Source organism: Lipotes vexillifer, unplaced genomic scaffold (assembly GCF_000442215.2).
Source record: "Lipotes vexillifer unplaced genomic scaffold, Lipotes_vexillifer_v1.1 scaffold43, whole genome shotgun sequence".
Classification (NCBI taxonomy): domain Eukaryota; kingdom Metazoa; phylum Chordata; class Mammalia; order Artiodactyla; family Lipotidae; genus Lipotes; species Lipotes vexillifer.
Genome location: NW_006770037.1, coordinates 3,330,845 through 3,349,903, shown reverse-complemented (window position 1 = coordinate 3,349,903; position 19,059 = coordinate 3,330,845). Strand labels below are relative to the sequence as shown.

Sequence of the window (19,059 nt, the reverse complement as noted above, 5' to 3'; positions counted from 1 at the left end):
TTTTTTTTGCGGTATGTGGCCCTCTCACTTTTGTGGCCTCTCCCGTTGTGGAGCACAGGCTCCAGACGCACAGGCTCAACAGCCATGGCTCGCGGGCCCAGCCGCTCCACAGCATGTGGGATCTTCCCAGACCGGGGCACGAACCCGTGTCCCCTGCATCGGCAGGCGGACTTCAAGAGCCTTTTGAATACAGCAAAGCTGCAGTTCCTCAGATGCCACCAATATAGTGTCTGGAATAATTAAGACCTCCTAGTGACTGACATAAAGTTTCCCTCTATACATTCTTAAGGAAGGGGAAGAAGTCTGCAAAGTAAATAGAATAGAATAGATATTGGAGGCAAATATAGGCCCTACTCAAGGGAATAAACTTCAGGACCTTTGGAAGGATGCTTTCATCTATGGGCTATGTATTGTTATGAACTGTCTTATTAAAAGTGCAAATTGCCAAGTACAGGCTAAGTTCCTATTACAGGTACACCAGAACAAGTTTCTTTAAATATTCTTAACTCAGACCAACTTTCTTACCCCAAATTAAAAGGAAAAAAAAACTTTCATGTGCACATTTGCTAGAAGTTTCAAATCACACAAGTAAAGGATTGTCAACACACAGTCCTGAAGACCATACAGTATACTTCTCTTAAAATTTGTTAATGCGTTCAGCCCAAAGAACAGGCAAAGCTAAATTTCTTCACTCTTGTAAGACATAGATCATCACTTTTGTGGAGAGGCGGAAAGAGATGTATTGATTGAAATCCAAATTTCTGCTTATACGTATTGTGGAGTAAAAGCTAGCCAATGTCTTACTACTAAAATATGGGTAATTACCATCTATTGAGTTTTTTCCCCCTGTTTATGCCATATTGTCTTAAAGTACTTTTCCTGGAACAACATGGCTTAGGTTGCTTTTGCTCCAAACCTAGAGACAAATGCTCCTTATTCCTTAACCTTAGTTACCTAGACTCTTTTCACCTGCAAGTGGGTTAAAAACTCAAGGACCCAATTTTGGGTGTACACCTGGGGAAAGGGATCAAAGAGGCTTCCTTTTAGCCTTGACTCTAGAACTTCAGCTGGGGATGGTCGTGTAGAGCATCCAGTGGAGTCCTAGAGGCTCCCATGGTCTAGTCCAACATGGCAGGACTCTGCAGAGCTGTTTTAAAATCAAGGTCCCAACAAGGGTAAGTAGCTTTTGCCTAGAAAGTGTTAGAGTATTGAAATTACAAACACATTTTGAATTTCACTGTATTAAATAGTGGATCCCAGCTCTCCCCTAGGTAGGAGCTGTAGAACACCAATGTACATAAAACATATGGGTGGCAATTTGAAACTTTTGTATCACATGCCGCTTGCAGGGTCTTTGAAAATAATTTATCCTTGTAAAATTGTCTTGTTCCCTTGAGGTGCCAAAGCTGCAGCCACCATGTCTAAGGCTACATCTGAGTGAATGGTTAAGTGAGCTGAGGCTCTACTATCCTACTTTGTCATGGTCCCAGACAGCAAACAGCGAAGGGACCTGGGTCAGGCTTAACACTGCTTTTCCAGGTCTGTGCTGCTTTTCTATGGCTAATGTGACATTTAGGACCAATGATTTTTCTCAAACCATGGTAAAATGAATAGTATAGCTAGGATCTACTGCAACTATATACAATGAACAGCAAATACGTCAACTTTCACTTCTAAGATGAGACGTAATAGAGTTAAGATATGTTGGGCACATCACTTACTATGATAAGTAAGGGCTTTTATGTGGGTTCTGGTTAACTCTGTGAGGCTATACTTAATATCTCAGTCTCCTCACCTGTAAAATGAGGACAATGGAGGGCTTCCCTGGTGGTGCAGTGGTTGAGAGTCCGCCTGCCGATGCAGCGGACACGGGTTCATGCCCGGGTCCGGGAAGATCCCACATGCCGTGGAGCAGCTGGGCCTGTGAGCCATGGCCACTGAGCCTGCGTGTCCAGAGCCTGTGCTCCGCAACGGGAGCGGGGGCCCCGCGAACAGAAAAAAAAAAAAAAAAAAAAAAAAGAGGACAGTGGAGAGATCAAGTAACTTTAACAATGTCAAACAGCTACACATGATGCACATGCCTGGCTTCAGAGCCCACCATCTTCTCGTACTCACCGTCCTCCAGCTCTTTCGATGTCTGTGAAAACACCTGTGTGGTCTTTTGGGCACCTTCCTCCTAATCCTCCTTGTCAGCTAAGGAATGATAAATACTCTCTTAGTGGTGAGAGGCAGCAGGTGTGTTGGCTAAGAGGCTGAGCTCTGGAAGCCAATTGTCTAGTTTGAATCCAAGCTTTACCATTTATTGGCTGTGTTGACCTTGGGTGAGTTTGTTCTCCACCTTGATTTCCACGTACGTAAAAGACGGGTGCCCATAGAAGCTACCTGCTAAGTGTTATGAGGAGGCCGAAGAACAAGGCCTGGCGCACAGTAAACATGGTGTAAACGTTAGCTCTTATTAGCTCCCACTCTTCTTTTTTCCCTAGCATTCAAAAAGATGAAATTTTGCTCTCATGCCTTGCCCAGATGATAGGAATATGAAGTTTAAAGAGGCTTTAGAAAAATACTTCACGCACTTATTTCCTTCCAGCATAAAGAACGAAGAAGCTGGATCTTTGTTACCAAGGGTCACTCTCAATCAGTTAGATGTCAGTGGTTCTCGGAAATGAGTAGGTCAGAGGGCAGTGTAAAAATGGCAAGACTTAATAGTGAGTGGGCCAGAGACAGAACAGGATATCCCCGTCAATCATTACTGGGAATCCACCACTAATAGTGACTTAGTATATACTGTAAAATGTATACCTTGAGTGATTAAATGCTGGGTTTTCTTTTGCAATTTGTAAGATTTTCACTTCCGTGCACACGCGTATGCTATCACTTGGAAAAATAAGATGTGTAGTTGTGACTTGGTGTAAGAATAGTATTGTAAAATCCAAGTAGTATTGGAAAGTGATATTTGGGCTGGCTAAGGGGCAGAGATGAGCTTACAAACCTTATCGACAGGTGATAGATATTTAAGAAACTTTGGGTGCCTACCAGGTACATATTACTGTTTTAGGTGCTGAGGATGCCAAAGCAAATATAACATACCCCTCATCTGGCAAAAATCCTGCCCTGGTGAAGAAGACAAATTACGTGATACTGTTTCTCACAGAACCAAATAATAAGCCATGTGTTCGTGGGCCAGCCGTCCCAGCATCCCTAATCCTGAAGTACATTCTTCTAGGACAATAATAATGGTTTAAATCTTGTTAAATGTTATGGTTTGCAAAGGACTCTTTGCAAAATCTTGCTCATGTAACCCTTATAGTAACCCTATGAGAAGGCTGTTGTCCTTATTTATAGGTAAGGAAATGGAAACTCAGAAGTTAAACAATCTGCCTGTGATTTCAAACCTAGTTAGTTGTAGACCTTGCGTTTGAGCCCATATGGTTTGATCTCAAGCCAGTCCTTTCTCCAATGCACCAGGCACAGCATTTCTACCTTATTTGCCACAGTTAGGAATGGCGTTTATCCCCCAAAGTGGTGGTCATCATTACTTGAAGGAAAGGACTGGTAGGTTTTGCATAAAAGAGAAGGGTCATATATATAATCAGAGTCTGGTGCTACAAATTGGGATGTTTGATTATAGATTGATTATTAATAGGACTATGGGGACAATTTAGGTTTCCTCAAAATTTTTATGCCAATACTTCAGTGAGGAGATATTTCACTAAATTGACCAAATCCCCTCATTGGGATTTATAATTCCTGGCAATGTTTATTTGATGACTTTTGGTATAAAGGAAGGAACACTGGATACATGAGGTCTTCCCTCATAGCTGATACTCATGATTCAGGGGAACTTCAACTTCTTGGGCCTCGTTTTCCCACACAGGAAATAAAAAAATTGTACTAGATAATTTCCCTAAAGCCCTTTTGTGTCTAAAGTTGTTTTTCTATGATATAAAATAATGATCACTCTCAATGTCCATTCCCTCTTGGGTGATGGATGTTTTCTACTCTCTAGGGGATGCCAGAACGTTATACTCTTTTGGGCTTGAATGTAATGCTATTAGGTATGATTTTTTTTTTAAGTGTTACGAAAAAAACCCAAAGTACATGGTTACCCAAAATGCTGGACCTAGATACTCTGTTACTCAATTAAATATAAAAAGAACCTTAGTTTAGGGGAGGGGGGCATTGGGTGAATGTGTGTGTGTTTGCTATACCTATTATACTTCACTGTCTCCCAATTAAAGCTGTTCTGTTCAGATGTATCCAGAAGCTGAAAAAGTCCATCAAACCAGAGGCAGAGAGTCTTTTTATAGTAGTGTTTTACTTAACTGCTTCCCCAACTCACTTTTTGGTTTCTACAAAACCAATCTCTTTAGAAACTAAACTTCTAGTGCTATAATTAAAATTTGCCGAGACTTAAGGGATTTTTCCTACCTCAGAGGTACAGAGTTTCTGTTAAGCATGTCAATAATTCACCTTCCTCCCCACCCCACATCTTTGAGGGTGGAGACTCAGAGAGTAAATTCTTTGGCAATGAATAAGTAACTTTTTGCCCTTACCTATCCCACCCCCCGGTTTTAGGCTTATAAGTACTTCACTTTTGATTCTTAAATTTTTTAAAATTTATTGAGGTGAAATTCAAATAGCACAAATTTAACCATTTTAAAATGAACAATTGAGGGGCATTTAGTTCATTCAGAATGTTGTGCAACCACCGCATCTAGTGCCAAAACGTTTCCATTACTCCAAAATAAAGTCCCATATCATTAGGCAGTTTTTCCCCATTTCTCCCTCACCCTAGCCCCTGGCAATCACCAGTCTTCATTCTGTCTCTGTGAATTTACCTATTCTGGAGACTTCATATAAATGGAATCATACAATATGTGACCTTTCATGTCTGGCTTCTTTCACTTAGCATAATGTTTTTGAGGTTCATCCAATTGCAGTATGTATCAGTGCTTGATTCCTTTTTATGGCAATATAATATTACATTGTATGTATCTACCACAATTTGTTTATACATTCATCTGTTGGTAGACACTAGGTTGTTTCCACTTTGGGGTTATTATGAATAGTGCGGCAATGAATATGCAGCTACATGCCTGTTATTTGTTTGAGTACTTGTTTTCAATCTGAGGGGGTATATACCCAGATGCCCAGGAGTGAAATTGCTGGGTCACATGGTAATTCTTATTTTAACATTTTTGGGGAATTGCCAAACTGTTTTCCATAGTAGCTGAACCATTTTAAGTTCCCACCCGCAATGTATGAGGGTTCCAATTTCTCAGTCTCTTTGCCAACACTTGCTATTTTCCATTTTTTAAATTATTATAGCTCATCCTGGATTCTGAATCCTGATTTCTACCTGCTTCTCAAATCTGGTGATCCTCATTTTGGTAATTCCCTCTCACTAGTCCCATCCTTCAACCAGATAACCACTTCTCACAGGTTATTCCTGCTCTCTCACTGAGCCTTCCTCCTTGTTTATAGTTCTCAAGAATGAGTCTTTACCAACTTAAACTACCTCCATTTTTCTTCATGCTAACAGTTTTTATATTTTCATTAATCTCCTTGCCTCCTGCCCAATAATATCAGATAATAGTTTCCCGATTAGCTGACAGTTACACATTAACATAAATACCACCAGTCCTTAACCCTTAGCATAATGTGCCTTCATAGCTTTGAAAGGGGAAAGTTAGTAGTGGTGGTTGGTGGTGAGAGATATGAGTAGGGCTGACTGATAATCTCTTTCAAGGGTGGGGACTGTCTAATTCACGTTTTTATCCGTTTTAACTCCTAGAGCAATTATAATTAAAGAGCTCTTGAAACTTTAAGGGTAACAGTGGTACAATTTTCCCCTCTAATAATCCCTTCCCATATACTGAAATTTAAAACTTTAGAATAGTTTGTCTCAGTCAGTATTAGGGAATCAGCATGTTAACTAGACATGAGTAGATCAAAGGAAGTTCCTTTTGCTGGTAGCTAAGTGCCCACAGGTGCTGATGAAGGTCATGTTCTGTGGTCACATTCATGACACACTGAGAGATAACATTCCATATTTCATACTATGCCCTAGGAGGCTAAAGACATACTGATACTGGAGAACTCTGCTCTAGGGTATGTGTTTGTGGGAATGTAGCTGTGGTCACCAAATTCTTTTGTCTTTACCAGGAATAAATGTCACTTCTCAGGTACCCCTAAAGAGATGTTATTGTATTAAAAGTAACTGGAGATTACAATGAAGTTTTAGTCTTAAGAAAATTTTAGTATTGTTTTTAATGATTATGTAAACTTGGATTTCTTTATAGGTGCCAAAGAACGTTCTGAGATCTATGAAGCATTTGAAAACATCTATCCTATTCTAAAGGGTTTTAAAAAAACCTGAGTACATCATTCAACATCTCACAGTATGTTGGTTTGAATATGTGCAAAAGCCCAGCACAGAAACAGCTGGATTATAGATATTCCATGCACATTTTGACTTTAGTTATTAAAGTGTGATTCTGTATGAGTAACCATGCCTAAGAAATGAAGAAACTTTTTTTTCAAAATGACTCATATATGTTATTTTTTAAATGGAAAAAGTAAACTTACTTCAGAATTTGAAAGATTTAGGGCCTTGCTAGAATGATACTGTAACATCATTAAAATTTAATGCTTTGCTCTTGTTAAAGATGTAGTACATTAACATGTGTTCTCTAAAAATACATAGCAATGTATAGAAATTTCAAATAACTGCATAAAACAGGATAGAAAATTGTCTATTTTTTGCCTTTTTAAATATTGAGTAGATGATCCGGGCCATTAGGTACGGGCCTGTGAAGGATCCTGTCAGAATACAAATGAAACATGGAAGTCTGAAAACTTAAGAAAAATTAAATAAACATCCTTTTGTTTGAAATGGTCAGAGAAAATTATTTCTCTCCCTTAAACATAAATCTTAAACTTTCAGGAACCATTCAGGTTTAGTATAAGGTCTACTTTGAAAACAGTTTAGGGATTTTGGGCTTTTGGGGGGTACTTTTATAATCCTATGTAATTGTATTAAAATAGACCAGATAAGACTAAGAGGCTGGAGCAAAGAGCTCAGCTTCAACACCTAATTAGGTTGTGGAATCAGCCGCATGTGATGGAGAGGTGGAGATTAACAGGGAGGGATGGGCTAACAGGAGTCATGGCCCTTGTTCCCAAGTGGGCAGTGATTTTCTTTCACTAAGATGAGGAGACATTTGTGGGGAAGGAGAGTTCAGGGTTTTTTTGTTTTATTTTTGTTTTGGCGGCACCGTGCAGGCTTGTGGGATTTTAGTTCCCCGACTAGGGATCGAACTGTGGCCCTCAGAAGGGAGAGCTTGGAGTCCTAACCACTGGACTGCCAGGGAATTCCTGAGAGTTGTTTTAATTTCAGTTTCCCAATTGCTGAGTTTGTTGGTGGTCACTGTACATTACTTTAAGCCTAGTGTAGGCAGTTATGAATTTAGGGGTATGGAACTTGGGAGAGAAGCCCTAGCTGGAGAGAGAATTTAGGGCAGTCATTAATTTACAGCCTGCCAAAACAATCCTTGAGAATCAGTGGTCTTGATTATTTGACCTATGAGCCTAATTTTTTTTCTTCTGTAGTGTACAGGCATATTCAAACACTAGTTACTCTGATATAATACTCCAACCCCCCCTATTTATCCCCACAGAAAGAAATTTGGAGTCATCTAACCATGTTAAATTCTACCTAGTTCAAATTCTTTAAGATATGGCCCAGAGAAGGGGTGGAATGCTGGACATTAAAATTTATTTTTCAGAAAGATACAACTTTGATTTACACGTTCTGTACAGTTTCCACTGGTTAGCTATTATTGGTAAAGTACTTATCAGATTACTATTAAACGGATTTACTTATTAATCCTTAGGTGGGTACTGAAATTCTCTCCATTTAACAGTTAAGAACACAGGCAGAGAGAGGTGAGGAATTTGCCCCGAATTACACAGCTATTAAGAAGGCGGGTGGGCCAAAATTCAACCTCGTTCCAAGACCCAGTTCCCTCACCCAACTCTGCGGTTGTTTTAGCCAAATTTAAAAGCATCCAGAGCGAATGACAGAAATTCCCTCATTGTGTTCCCAGTCTGTTTTCCCAGAATCCTTAGGGCATCGTATTACTATTTTTTGCACAAGCTGGAGGCGTTAACGTGTAGCCTGGGCGTGATTGAGCCGCTGATGACATTCTGTTGGGCTGACTCGCCCCTCTAAACATAATTCCTGCTTCAGAAGCGGCCGCACCCGAGCAGTCAGAAAAAGCCACTGCCCCTTCGGCCCTCAGCGGCCGAAGGCTGGGTGAGGCCGGGCGAGGGTCTCGCGGGACTCCCGCCGCGCTTCCGGCCCCTCCCCAGGCCCCTCCTCCTTCTCGCCCAGGATGCACCTGGTTGAAAACAAAATCCCACGTGACTGACTCTGCTCTCAGGCCATCATGGCGTCTCCCAGTGGGAAGGGGTCCCGGGCGCCGGAGGCTCCTGGCTGCGGGCCCCAGCCGGTCGCCCGGGACCTCGTAGACTCCGTGGACGATGCGGAGGGGCTGTACGTGGCAGTCGAGCGGTGCCCACTGTGCAACACCACCCGCCGGCGGCTGACCTGCGCCAAGTGCGTCCAGAGCGGCGATTTCGTCTACTTCGACGGCCGCGACCGTGAAAGGTACGACAACCGCCACGGCCCTATGATTTCTAACCCGGGTGTCTCCACTGGCTCGGAGGCTGGAGCCTGGGGCCTGAGTTTGGGGCCCGGAGCCTGAGTTTGGGCCCCGGAGCCCAGCGAGAGGAGGGGGAGGTAGGGAGGGTAACTGCTTTGCGCCGGCGCTTTGCTCCCAGGAGAGAGTCGGGGATGGAGGCCAGAAGAGAGAAGGTCGCCGTTTCCCCCTAACGCACTCGAGAGGAGTCTGACCTCACGGTGCTCTTGGGTACTAGGGAAGAGAGATAGATGGTGGTTGTGGTTGTCTTCTTCTATTACTGCCATAGAGTTGGATTCTCGGTACTTTGTTCCACTCCCATTCAAATGCTGGGTTTAACCTTTGTTTTCGAAAGCACTCATTTTCTAGAGGAGAGACCAAAGGAGAATCAAATAACTGGTTAAGAGGGATTCGGGCCCTGGTAGCCTGTGTCACACAGGTGGATCTTATCAGACATTCTTACTCTAATGTGTGAACTAGGCTAGCTAGTTCCTCCCTTTTCCAAAGATTGTTTTAGATGCTAAGGAGTTTGGGTATGTGTTTTGGCTTTGTTTTAAAATCCAGACTGGGAGCTGCAAGCCCTTAGTTAAGAGAATTCAAGAACGCGTTTTGGCCTTGTTTTGAAATTTAAACAAGAGACCTGCAAGTCCTTGGTTAAGATAATTGAAAAATTAGTGTGATTAGCTGCAAGATCTCTCAGGCCCAACTTCTGTTTCAATAACTTAGTGTCAATGATAGTAAGCCAGCTAATTTTTTCAGTGCAAAAGTTCAGGTATTAATTCATTTACAACAACCCGGTAAGTTATTTTCTGTAACATACTGCTAAGGAAACTGCACAGTACCTTGCCCTGGGTCACACAGATAATAAGTGTGGGGACCAGAATTAAATTCCAGGCAGCCTGAACCCATATGCCATGCATTTAACCCCTGGATTATATAACGGCTGTATTTGGAAGTGTTTTTTGAGTTGCTGACAGTCCTTTCATCATGAATGGAGTTCATTTCTTTTTCTTTTGAGGAGATTTGTATACAGTCTTTCAGTTCATCACTGTGTCTCATTGATGTACTTGATGACTTTAGAAACTGCTGATGTAATAAGTAATAGCTTTAAAAGTTAATACAGTTTTATTATAAGAATACTAGGTATGAGATGGAAATGTCTAACTGATGGGAGTTTATCATGGGTTCAGTTCTGGACCCTCTTCTCTATATACTTTTTCTTAGATTCATTCCCATAGTTTAAATATTGTCTATATGCTGAAGACTGCCAGACTTGTATCTCCAGCCCAGGCCTTTGTGAAATCAAGAAAACAGCTGCATACTCTGTCTGTATTTAAATTTGTAATGAGAATCTCCATCTTAATATGGCATACTGAATTCATGATTATCCATCATAAATCTGTTCCTCTCATGCTCATTCCAGCCCAGTAAATGGTAACCTCACTCTCTGGCACAGGCCAAAAAACCTTCCAGTCTTCCTCGACTTCTCTCTTAATGCCACCATATATAATCCCATCAACAAATCCCATCCACCCTTCAAAACCTATCCAAAATCCAACCCTTTCACTCCCTCCTGGTTTGGTCCACCAGAGGATTATTGCCTCTTGAGTTTGTGCTTCCACCCTTTCTCCTTTATAGTGTAATTTGCATATTGCAGCCAGAGTAACACCACTCCTCCATTCCTCTGTTCACATCTTCCAGGGGTTTCCTGTTTTACCCAAAGTAAAAAAAGCCAAAGTCCTTATCCAAAGTTCTGTATTGTCTGTTCCTCCATTGATCTCCTATTGCTTTTCCCTTACCCACTCTGCAGTACCATCCTGGCCTCCTTGCCAGTCCTCAAACATACCAAGAACACTCCTGCTTCAGGACCACTGCAGTCTTATTGAGACTGCCAGGACTCTTTTTTTTTTTTTTTAATTTATTTATTTATTTTTGGCTGTGTTGGGACTTCGTTTCTGTGTGAGGGCTCTCTCCAGTTGTGGCAAGCGGGGACCACTCTTCATCGCGGTGCGCGGGCCTCTCTTGTTGCGGAGCACAAGCTCCAGACGCACAGGCTCAGTAATTGTGGCGCACGGGCTTAGCTGCTCCGCGGCATGTGGGATCCTCCCAGACCAGGGCTCAAACCCGCGTCCCCTGCATTGGCAGGCAGATTCTCAACCACTGCGCCACCTGGGAAGCCCCAGGACTCTTTTCTTCTAGAAGTCTCCAGGGCTCCTTCCTTTGATTCCATTAGGCCTCTGCTCATACATTAGAGGAACTCTTTCTTTGGACTATTCAACTGAAATAGTAACTTCCTTTCCCACTTAACCTGCTTTATTGTTTTCCATAGCACTTACCACCGTCTTATGGTTTACATATTAATTTGTCTAACTGCCCCCTGCTTCAGTGATGTAAGCTCTGTGAGAACAAAACAGTTTTGTACTCTGCTGTATCCTCACATAGTAGAAGCTTAATAAAGATTTATTGAATGATTGGGTCAATCTACCCTTCCTTCCCAAACTTAGTATGATTCTGAATCACTTCATTATTATAAATCACGACCCATTTGTCACTAAAGCCAGAAACCCGGGAGTTATCCTAGATTTTTTCTTTTTTCTTATTCCGTCTATCCAAAATATTGACAAGTCTAATTTGATCTGCTCCAGAGTAGATCTTGAATCTGTCTACTTCTAGTCCAGACCACTATCATTTCTTTCCTGGCTACTTATTAGTTTCCTTTCTTTTACACATACAGCTCCTCCCTAGCCTCCCTCTGGCCTTCACACAACAGCCACAGTAGAAATGTAACTCAGATAATGTCACTGTTTGCTTAAACCTTTTCAGTGGGTTTCCACTTTATTTAAAATAAAATTCAAGCTCCTTACTATGGCATATTAAGCCCCATGTGATTTGGCTACTGCCTACCTTCTAACTTTGGCTGTAAGGTTGAGTTTAAAATGTGGTCTTTGGATTCAAGCTGTATTGAATTGAATCCAAGCTCCACCACTTGCCATGTGATTTTGAAGTTTCTTAATCTCTCCTGTGCTTATTTCATTTTGAAAATGGAGTATCTAACTTCATAGGTTTCTGGTAGTGATTACATAAGAGCATGCACTGAAGTACTTAGCATGATGTCTAGCGTGTATTACATACTCAAAAAATAAACGCACGCCATGTACCCTCATGTTCACAGCTCAATAGCTGGGCCTTCTCTCACATCCTCAGACACATGAAACTTTTCCACCTGTGGGTCTTTTTCCTTGCTGTTCCCTCCGCCTGGAACACTGTTCCTCCTGATTGTCACTTTTCCTTTCATGTCTCAACTTAAGTGTCACTTCCTCAGTGAGACGTCCCTGACCTTCACTAAGATAGTCCCCACTTCCATCTCTCCCCCCCCCCATTTCTGTCACAATAGTCAATTCTTTCATGGTATTGAGCATGGTAAGTGGTGTTACTTTTTTGAGGAAAGTAACTGCATCCAGAATGTAGTTCCACGCAGGCATGAATTCTGGTTTTGTTCAGTTGGATCCCCAGTGCTTAGTGCAGTGGCAGTGGGTAGCACACAATAAGCAGATTGTTGAAGGAATGGTAAAGGCAAGACAACTTTAGAAGCTGCAATACAAATTATTTTCAGAAGAGGGATGTGTTATAGTGGATTTCTTTTTATGACCAAGCAGAAAAGTGAAAAATAAATACCACAACCATTCAAAATTTAGAAATGAAAAAGAAATTTTAAGGTTCAGGGATAACAGACAGCTTCACTTCACTTTCTTTCCATCGTTCCCCGTTCTGAACCTTGTATTCCTAAGAAAGAGGAGTTTGCTTGTTTGTTTTCCTTTGTTCCCAGAACAGTGCCTAGCATCTAATAGGATGTGAGAATCTGTTGAGATCCAGGACCACAGTCCTAATGGTCAAATCAGTTTTACTGAGCTCTCATTGGGTACAGTTATCTGCATAAAATATTCTGGCAGTTACAGAAGAGAAAGGCAGGTCTCTGCTCTCAAAGCTTTACACTGACTACTAATAAGCCTTAAATTTCTTGGGCCAAAGGTTGATTGTGAGATACTCTGTTGTCTTCCGTATTTAAGAAAAATTTTGCTTTCAGACTCTATTTTTCCTTTTACTTATTGAAAGCTCCTCACTAACTGTGGGAAACCACTTTGAAATGAAATATGGAAGCTTACAGCACAATTTAAATACTCTTGTTTAACCTCTGATTCTTTTCAGTAAATTAGCCAGATTAGCTGTGCCTATAAGGATCTTGAATGTGATGTGCATATCAAAGTCCTTGTAAATGTAGATGTATTTTTTTCAGGTTTCATTAATAGACTAGCTGAATAAATAGTTTGTAATGGTTTAGCAGTTCAAGGAAAATTAGATATTAAAGAACAAATCTGTCTCCCAATAATTAGTTCTTTTGACTCCTAAGAAGGGAACATGCATCTTTACATAATTTTGTGGACAGTATGAGTTTGGCAGTTAGATTGAAAAATACCAGAATGCGCTACTTTTTTTGTTATTGTTCAGTGGGAACACTTCCTTGTAACCTTGGTACCCTCCCAGCACTACCCTTTCCCCATCTCCCACCTTGGCCTCAGTCCGAAAACAGTGCCCACTTTCTTCTCTGCTTTTTCATCTGCCTTTTGATGTGTGTGCTTCCTTAAGAGATGAAGAGGAATGATTTTAAGCAGTACTCTCAACACAATCTCCTTTGGATCTTGTACTGGAGAACATTTAAAAATTACAGGTCTTAGACTTCCCTGGTGGCGCAGTGGTTGGGAATCCACCTGCCAGTACAGGGGACACGGGTTTGATCCTTGGTCTGGGAAGATCCCACATGCCGCAGAGCAGCTAAGCCTGTGTGGCACAACTACTGACCCTGAGCTCTAGAGCCTGTGAGTCACAACTACTGAGCTTGCGTGCCACAGTTACTGAATCCTCTGCGCGCCTAGAGCCCATACTCTGCAACAAGAGAAGCCACTGCAATGAGAAGCCCGTGCACCGCAACAAAGAGTAACCCCTGCTCGCTGCAACTAGAGAAACCCCGTGGACAGCAGCGAAGACCCAAAGAAGCCAAAATTTAAAAAACTAACTAAATTTATTTTTTTAAAAATTACAGGTCTTTTAACAGGAACATAATTTTCTGGATTATACATTTATCTGACACCCAAAATAAGACTGCTACCCAATAGATAACAAGTTGAAGTAATCTTTCCACTCAAAACTGAAAAAAATTGCTTACCAGTTTATGATAGTGTAGGAGTGATACAGGGAATATAATCTGAGGATACCCAGGAATATCTGCCTGCTGGTTTAGGAACCAGTTATTTTAAAGTGTGGATCAAAAAGAAAGGCAAAATTTATGAGCATATGGGTAGTATTGCTTTTCTTTTTTTTTTGCTGTACGCGGGCCTCTCACTGTTGTGGCCTCTCCCGTTGTGGAGCACAGGCTCTGGACGCGCAGGCTCAGCGGCCATGGCTCACGGGCCTAGCCGCTCCGTGGCATGTGGGATCTTCCTGGACCGGGGCACGAACCCGTCTCCCCTACATCGGCAGGCGGACTCTCAACCACTGCGCCACCAGGGAAGCCCAGTATTGCTTTTTTTAAAAAACTTATTTTGGCTGCACTGGGTCTTAGTTGTAGCATGCGGTATCTTTTTAGTTGCGGCATGCGGGCTTCTTAGTTGTGGCATGCAGGTTCCCTGACCAGGGATCGAACACAGGCCCCCTGCATTGGCAGCGTGAAGTCTTACCCACTGGACCACCAGGGAAGTTCCAGGATTGCTTTTATATGTACTCTGCATCAGGAATGATGAAGCACTACCTTCACTGATGAGTTTTAAGAATATATGACTACAGTTCTACCAAGAAACAGAAATATGGGCGCTAAACAAATTGAGAGGTGGGATAAAGGACGAGCAAGAAATGTAGATATTACTAAACATTTCAAGGGGAAGACACAACCAACATCCAAAAAACAACCCTTTAGACATCTCTGTTCTGCCCTCCAGTATCTTTTTGGTTGTCAGTCACTCTAGCTAATAAAAATATTGTCATGGGATTTTGGTTCTGGGCCCACATTTGTATGCCCCCACTCAGCAGAATAAAAGCTCTATAGGTAGCTGGACTCCCCATCTTTAGACAAGGGTTTATCAACCTGAGTTCTGTTTGGTATTATTGTCTTTCAAGAAGGGTCACAACTCCCATCCCATGCAGCTTATTAACTGTATTTACACCAATACATGTGGATCTGCTAAGAAAATGTAACTTTTGTTTTCAATCAGTATCAGTGGCTACTCTTAACATTATGTGTACCTTTTAGAATTTATAAAAGAATTTCATATTTATTATGTCATTTGTTCCGTACCACAAAACCGTGAGTTATTAATCTGTTTTTAGAATGAGGAAACTCAGAGTAGTTTTTCCTTACTTATTGCTGGGCTATGCTAATTCTTGAATTTACCTGCAGATCTGAAATACATGTATAAATAAATAAATATTCAATTTAATACATTAGTAAGATTAAGTGCAAAATCACTCATTGCAATGAAGAAAAGGGAAACTAGCCTATGTTATGTGCTAAGTGCCTGTACCTGATGCTTTCACATTTATCTTATTTAATCCCTATAACCAAGTAGGATAATCACTATTCCCATTTTACAAGGGAGAAAATGAAACAATGCTCTGCTTCTACTTTCTCCTAATCACTTAACCTTCATTCCTGCCAGTGGAGTATGTTTTTACTACAGTTAACCCTTGAACAACAGGGGTTAATTCACCTGTAATTTATAGTCAGTCCTCCTTATCCGCAGTTCGTCCACATCCACAGATACAACCAAATTCCGACCATGTAGTACTGTAGTATTTACTGTTGAAAAATATCTGCATATAAGTGGACCCACTCAGTTGAAACCCACATTGTTCAAGGGTCAGCTGTGTATTTTCTCATACCTAAATATTCTAACATAAGATAGAAGAACCATTCTGATAAGGTTCTTTAAGGACAAATGCAATATGTTTTTTCATATTGCATTTGTCCATAAACATTATATCCTTGAATGCCTAAAGAATTTAAGGGAGAAAAATTTGATGGCTAGTAATTCTTGCTGTGTTAGTATCCTAGTTCAAGAAATACGCAGTTCTTTAACCATTTCTGCTTAAATAAGGGAGATTGCTGTGCTCTTCTCCAGGTGCATCTGTGCTCTCTCTTCCCCAAGAAGCCTTTCTGCCTTATTTCTAGAGCCAGAATCATCGTTAACTTTTCACCAAACCTGTATCCAAATTCGAGCTGGGGATAATTCTCCACCACTGACCTAAAAACAGTTAATGCTCATTTCTGCTTTTAGATTTAAGGAACCTAAGGAATATAATCGGTGTCAAGAGACCTAAGGACTTTAGATACTTTTAGGGGATTGTGTATATTTTTATAGTGGATATGATCCTCAAAGGCAGAGCTTGAGAAATTTTAATTGATTGAATACTGTCTTTTTTTTCTGATTATAAAAGTATGTATGATTATTGTAGGAAACTTGTAAAGTACATTAATACCTAAAGAAGGAAACAGATTTTGCCCATATTCTCACAACTGTTGGTGTTTTGTTATATTTACTTCCAGCCTTGTTTCTATGTATGTGTGTGCTTGTAAATATATTTTTTTCATTTGGAATCATACCATGTGTATATAGTTTGATGCTCTGCTTTTTCGTTTTCTTTAACCCAACATCTCATAAACACATACTAATGTCTTTGTCTACAAAAATATTTTGATGTTCTTCATGGCAATATGGTGTCATTTGATAATCATTCTCCTTTTGGACATTAAAGTTGTTTCCAGTTTTTGCTATTATGACTAATTCCACAATTGGCATAAATCTTCTTCGTCACCTCTGATCTTTTCCTTGAATTGCATAACTGGTTCAAAGGGTTTACTAATTTTTAAGGCCCTCAATGGCATATTCGAAAGTTTTGTGTTTTTTGTTTGTTTTACCTTTCTTAAAATACATTAGTAGTGTTTCTTGGACTTTTCTATTGCCATTACCCTAGGCACAAAGGATGAGGGAAAGAACTGAGAAGGCAGATGGAGGGATTAGAGTTATTTTATGAAAGACACTAAGTAAGTGCTCAGTAAGTTGTAGGTGTTATGACGATGTTAATGATCATCTAGCACAGAATTAATAGTAGGATCCCTGATAGAGTGCATGCCCGGGTGCTACTTTTCTGATCGCGTGGGACAGACTTAGGTGACCAGTCCCACCTGTAGCCAGATCCACTCAGTTGCCCAGGATGACCTGTGGCCATGGGATAGCGTGGAGTGATGAGGGTCACACTCTTAACTGATCCTTATCAGCAGCACACTCCTGTCCCTGCTGTCCCGCTGGTATGTATTGAGGTTCTCTAGTGCAGGACAGATTAACTTCTCACCTGTGAAACAGCAGAATTTCCTCTGCCTATAATGCCTTCCTTCCCTTAGCAAGGCCACCTCTAACCTGTCCTCAGGGGGCAGCCCAGGCAAACGTGACTGCTGGAGAGCTCCCTCTGAAGCCTGAGCTGGGTTGTGTGCCATCTCTTGTAGCACTGTTGACTACAAGAGATGGCACACAACCCAGACTCTGTATGACCATCTGCTCCTAGTTTTCATCAGTCTCTATCACGGGGGCACTTTTTAAAGTCAGCTTAAGGGAGTACTTTTGTAGGGAAGAAAAGCAAATATAAGTCTGGAGGAATTTGGTAAATAACAAAGAAGGCATTTTTAAATTGGGAAAGAAAATATAAGAAACAGTGTTGTAGGGACTTCCCTGGTGGTCCAGTGGCTAGGACTCCACGCTTCCAACGCAGGGGGCCCAAGTTCAGTCCCTGGTCAGGGAACTAGGTCCCACATGCCACAAATAAAAAAAAAAAAGGATCCTGCATGCCACAACGAAGATCCCACGTGGAGCAACTATGACCCGGCTTAAATAGATAAATAAGTAAAGAAAGAAAGAAAGAGGGAGGGAGGGAGGCAGGGAGGGAGGAAGGGAGGAAGGAAGGAAGGAAGGATGGATGGATGGAATAGTGTTGTAAAAGCCCTGATGCATGGTATAGGTTTACTGGCAGATTCTTTTCGTAAAACAATAGAAAACTGTAGAGCCACTGAACAACAACAACAAAATTGATAAATGTATCTGCATAAAATTTTGGAAAATTTGTAGAGCAGAAACATAAGTAGTCACCAAGCAGACTGAGGAAGAATAATTTCAAGATGTATGAAAGGAAATAGCTAATTTCTCTAATAAATAACCCTTTAACAAAAAACTATAGAACTTTCCTGGTGGCTCAGTGGTTAAGAATCCACCTGCCAATGCAGGGGACACGGGTTCAAGCCCTGGTCAGAGAAGATTCCACATGCCGCAGAGCAACTAAGCCCGTGCGCCACAACTACTGAGCCTGCACTCTAGAGCCCGCGAGCCACAACTACTGAGCCCACGAGCTACAACTACTGAAGCCCACGTGCCTAGAGCCCATGCTCCGCAACAAGAGAAGCCACCGCAATGAGAAGCCTGCACACCGCAATGAAGAGTGGACCCTGCTCACCGCAATTAGAGGAAAGCTGTGCACAGCAATGAGACCCAGTGCAGCCAAAAATTAAAAAAAAAAAAAAACTATAGAAAAGTGAACAAAGGGCATAGGGGGATAACAAAGGAAAAGTAGCCAATACGATAGGAAAAGGTGTTAAACATTTCTAACTGTGAAATGAAGAAAGGCAAATAAATGAATTGTGAACTGTCTTTGAAGAGAGGGAGTGGGAGGCCAGTCAGGTTAGCAAAGAGTAAAATGGGCAGTGCTGCGAGTAAGAAAACAGGTTGGTAGGGTTGTAAATATAACATTAAATGATTCTGAGGAAATTTAAAGATAACTGCCAGGAGTTGCCATGTAAACCTAAATGCACCCGGATATTCATTTCTAACATTACTGATAATAGTGAAAATTTGGAATCGATGGCAATGTTCATCAGTAGGTATTTCTGTAAATAAATTATATGATGTCCATTCAGTGAAATTCTGTGTACCTGTTAAAGAATGAGATCGGTCTTTATGTTCTGAAGTGGAAAAAGATACAAAACATTTTACATGATAAACCCAGCTTCAAAGACAGTATATAAAAAAGGCCTTTCCCCCCTTTTTCTTTTTTCTTTTTTCTTTTTTTTTCCTAATCTGTCTCTGTAGGTCCTGGGATGGAGAATGCAGAGGATGGATGAGGCGCTGGTGAGCAGTTGGCTCGCTGACCAGCTGCATTCCTTGATAACCATCTGCTTTGCTTTGTTCACACCACCTATTTTTCATTTCCTTCATGAAGAATGACATTACTTATGAAGTGTTTGATACAGTAGGAACTGTTACCT

At 41.2% G+C, this 19,059-nt stretch overlaps 2 protein-coding genes across 2 annotated transcripts in view; both read left to right on the top strand.

Moving 5' to 3' along the window:
* The window catches only part of TBPL2 (TATA-box binding protein like 2), a 25,663-nt gene extending 19,125 nt beyond the window's left edge, over positions 1–6,538 (top strand). The window contains exon 7 of the mRNA XM_007445986.1: positions 6,303–6,538. Within this exon, the coding sequence (XP_007446048.1) occupies positions 6,303–6,379 (77 nt within the window). The 3' untranslated portion in view covers positions 6,380–6,538. The remainder of the gene's footprint in view (positions 1–6,302) is intronic.
* Positions 6,539–8,450: 1,912 nt separating this feature from the next.
* The window catches only part of ATG14 (autophagy related 14), a 36,598-nt gene continuing 25,989 nt past the window's right edge, over positions 8,451–19,059 (top strand). The window contains exon 1 of the mRNA XM_007445997.1: positions 8,451–8,671. Coding sequence (XP_007446059.1) covers positions 8,451–8,671 — 221 coding nt within the window. The remainder of the gene's footprint in view (positions 8,672–19,059) is intronic.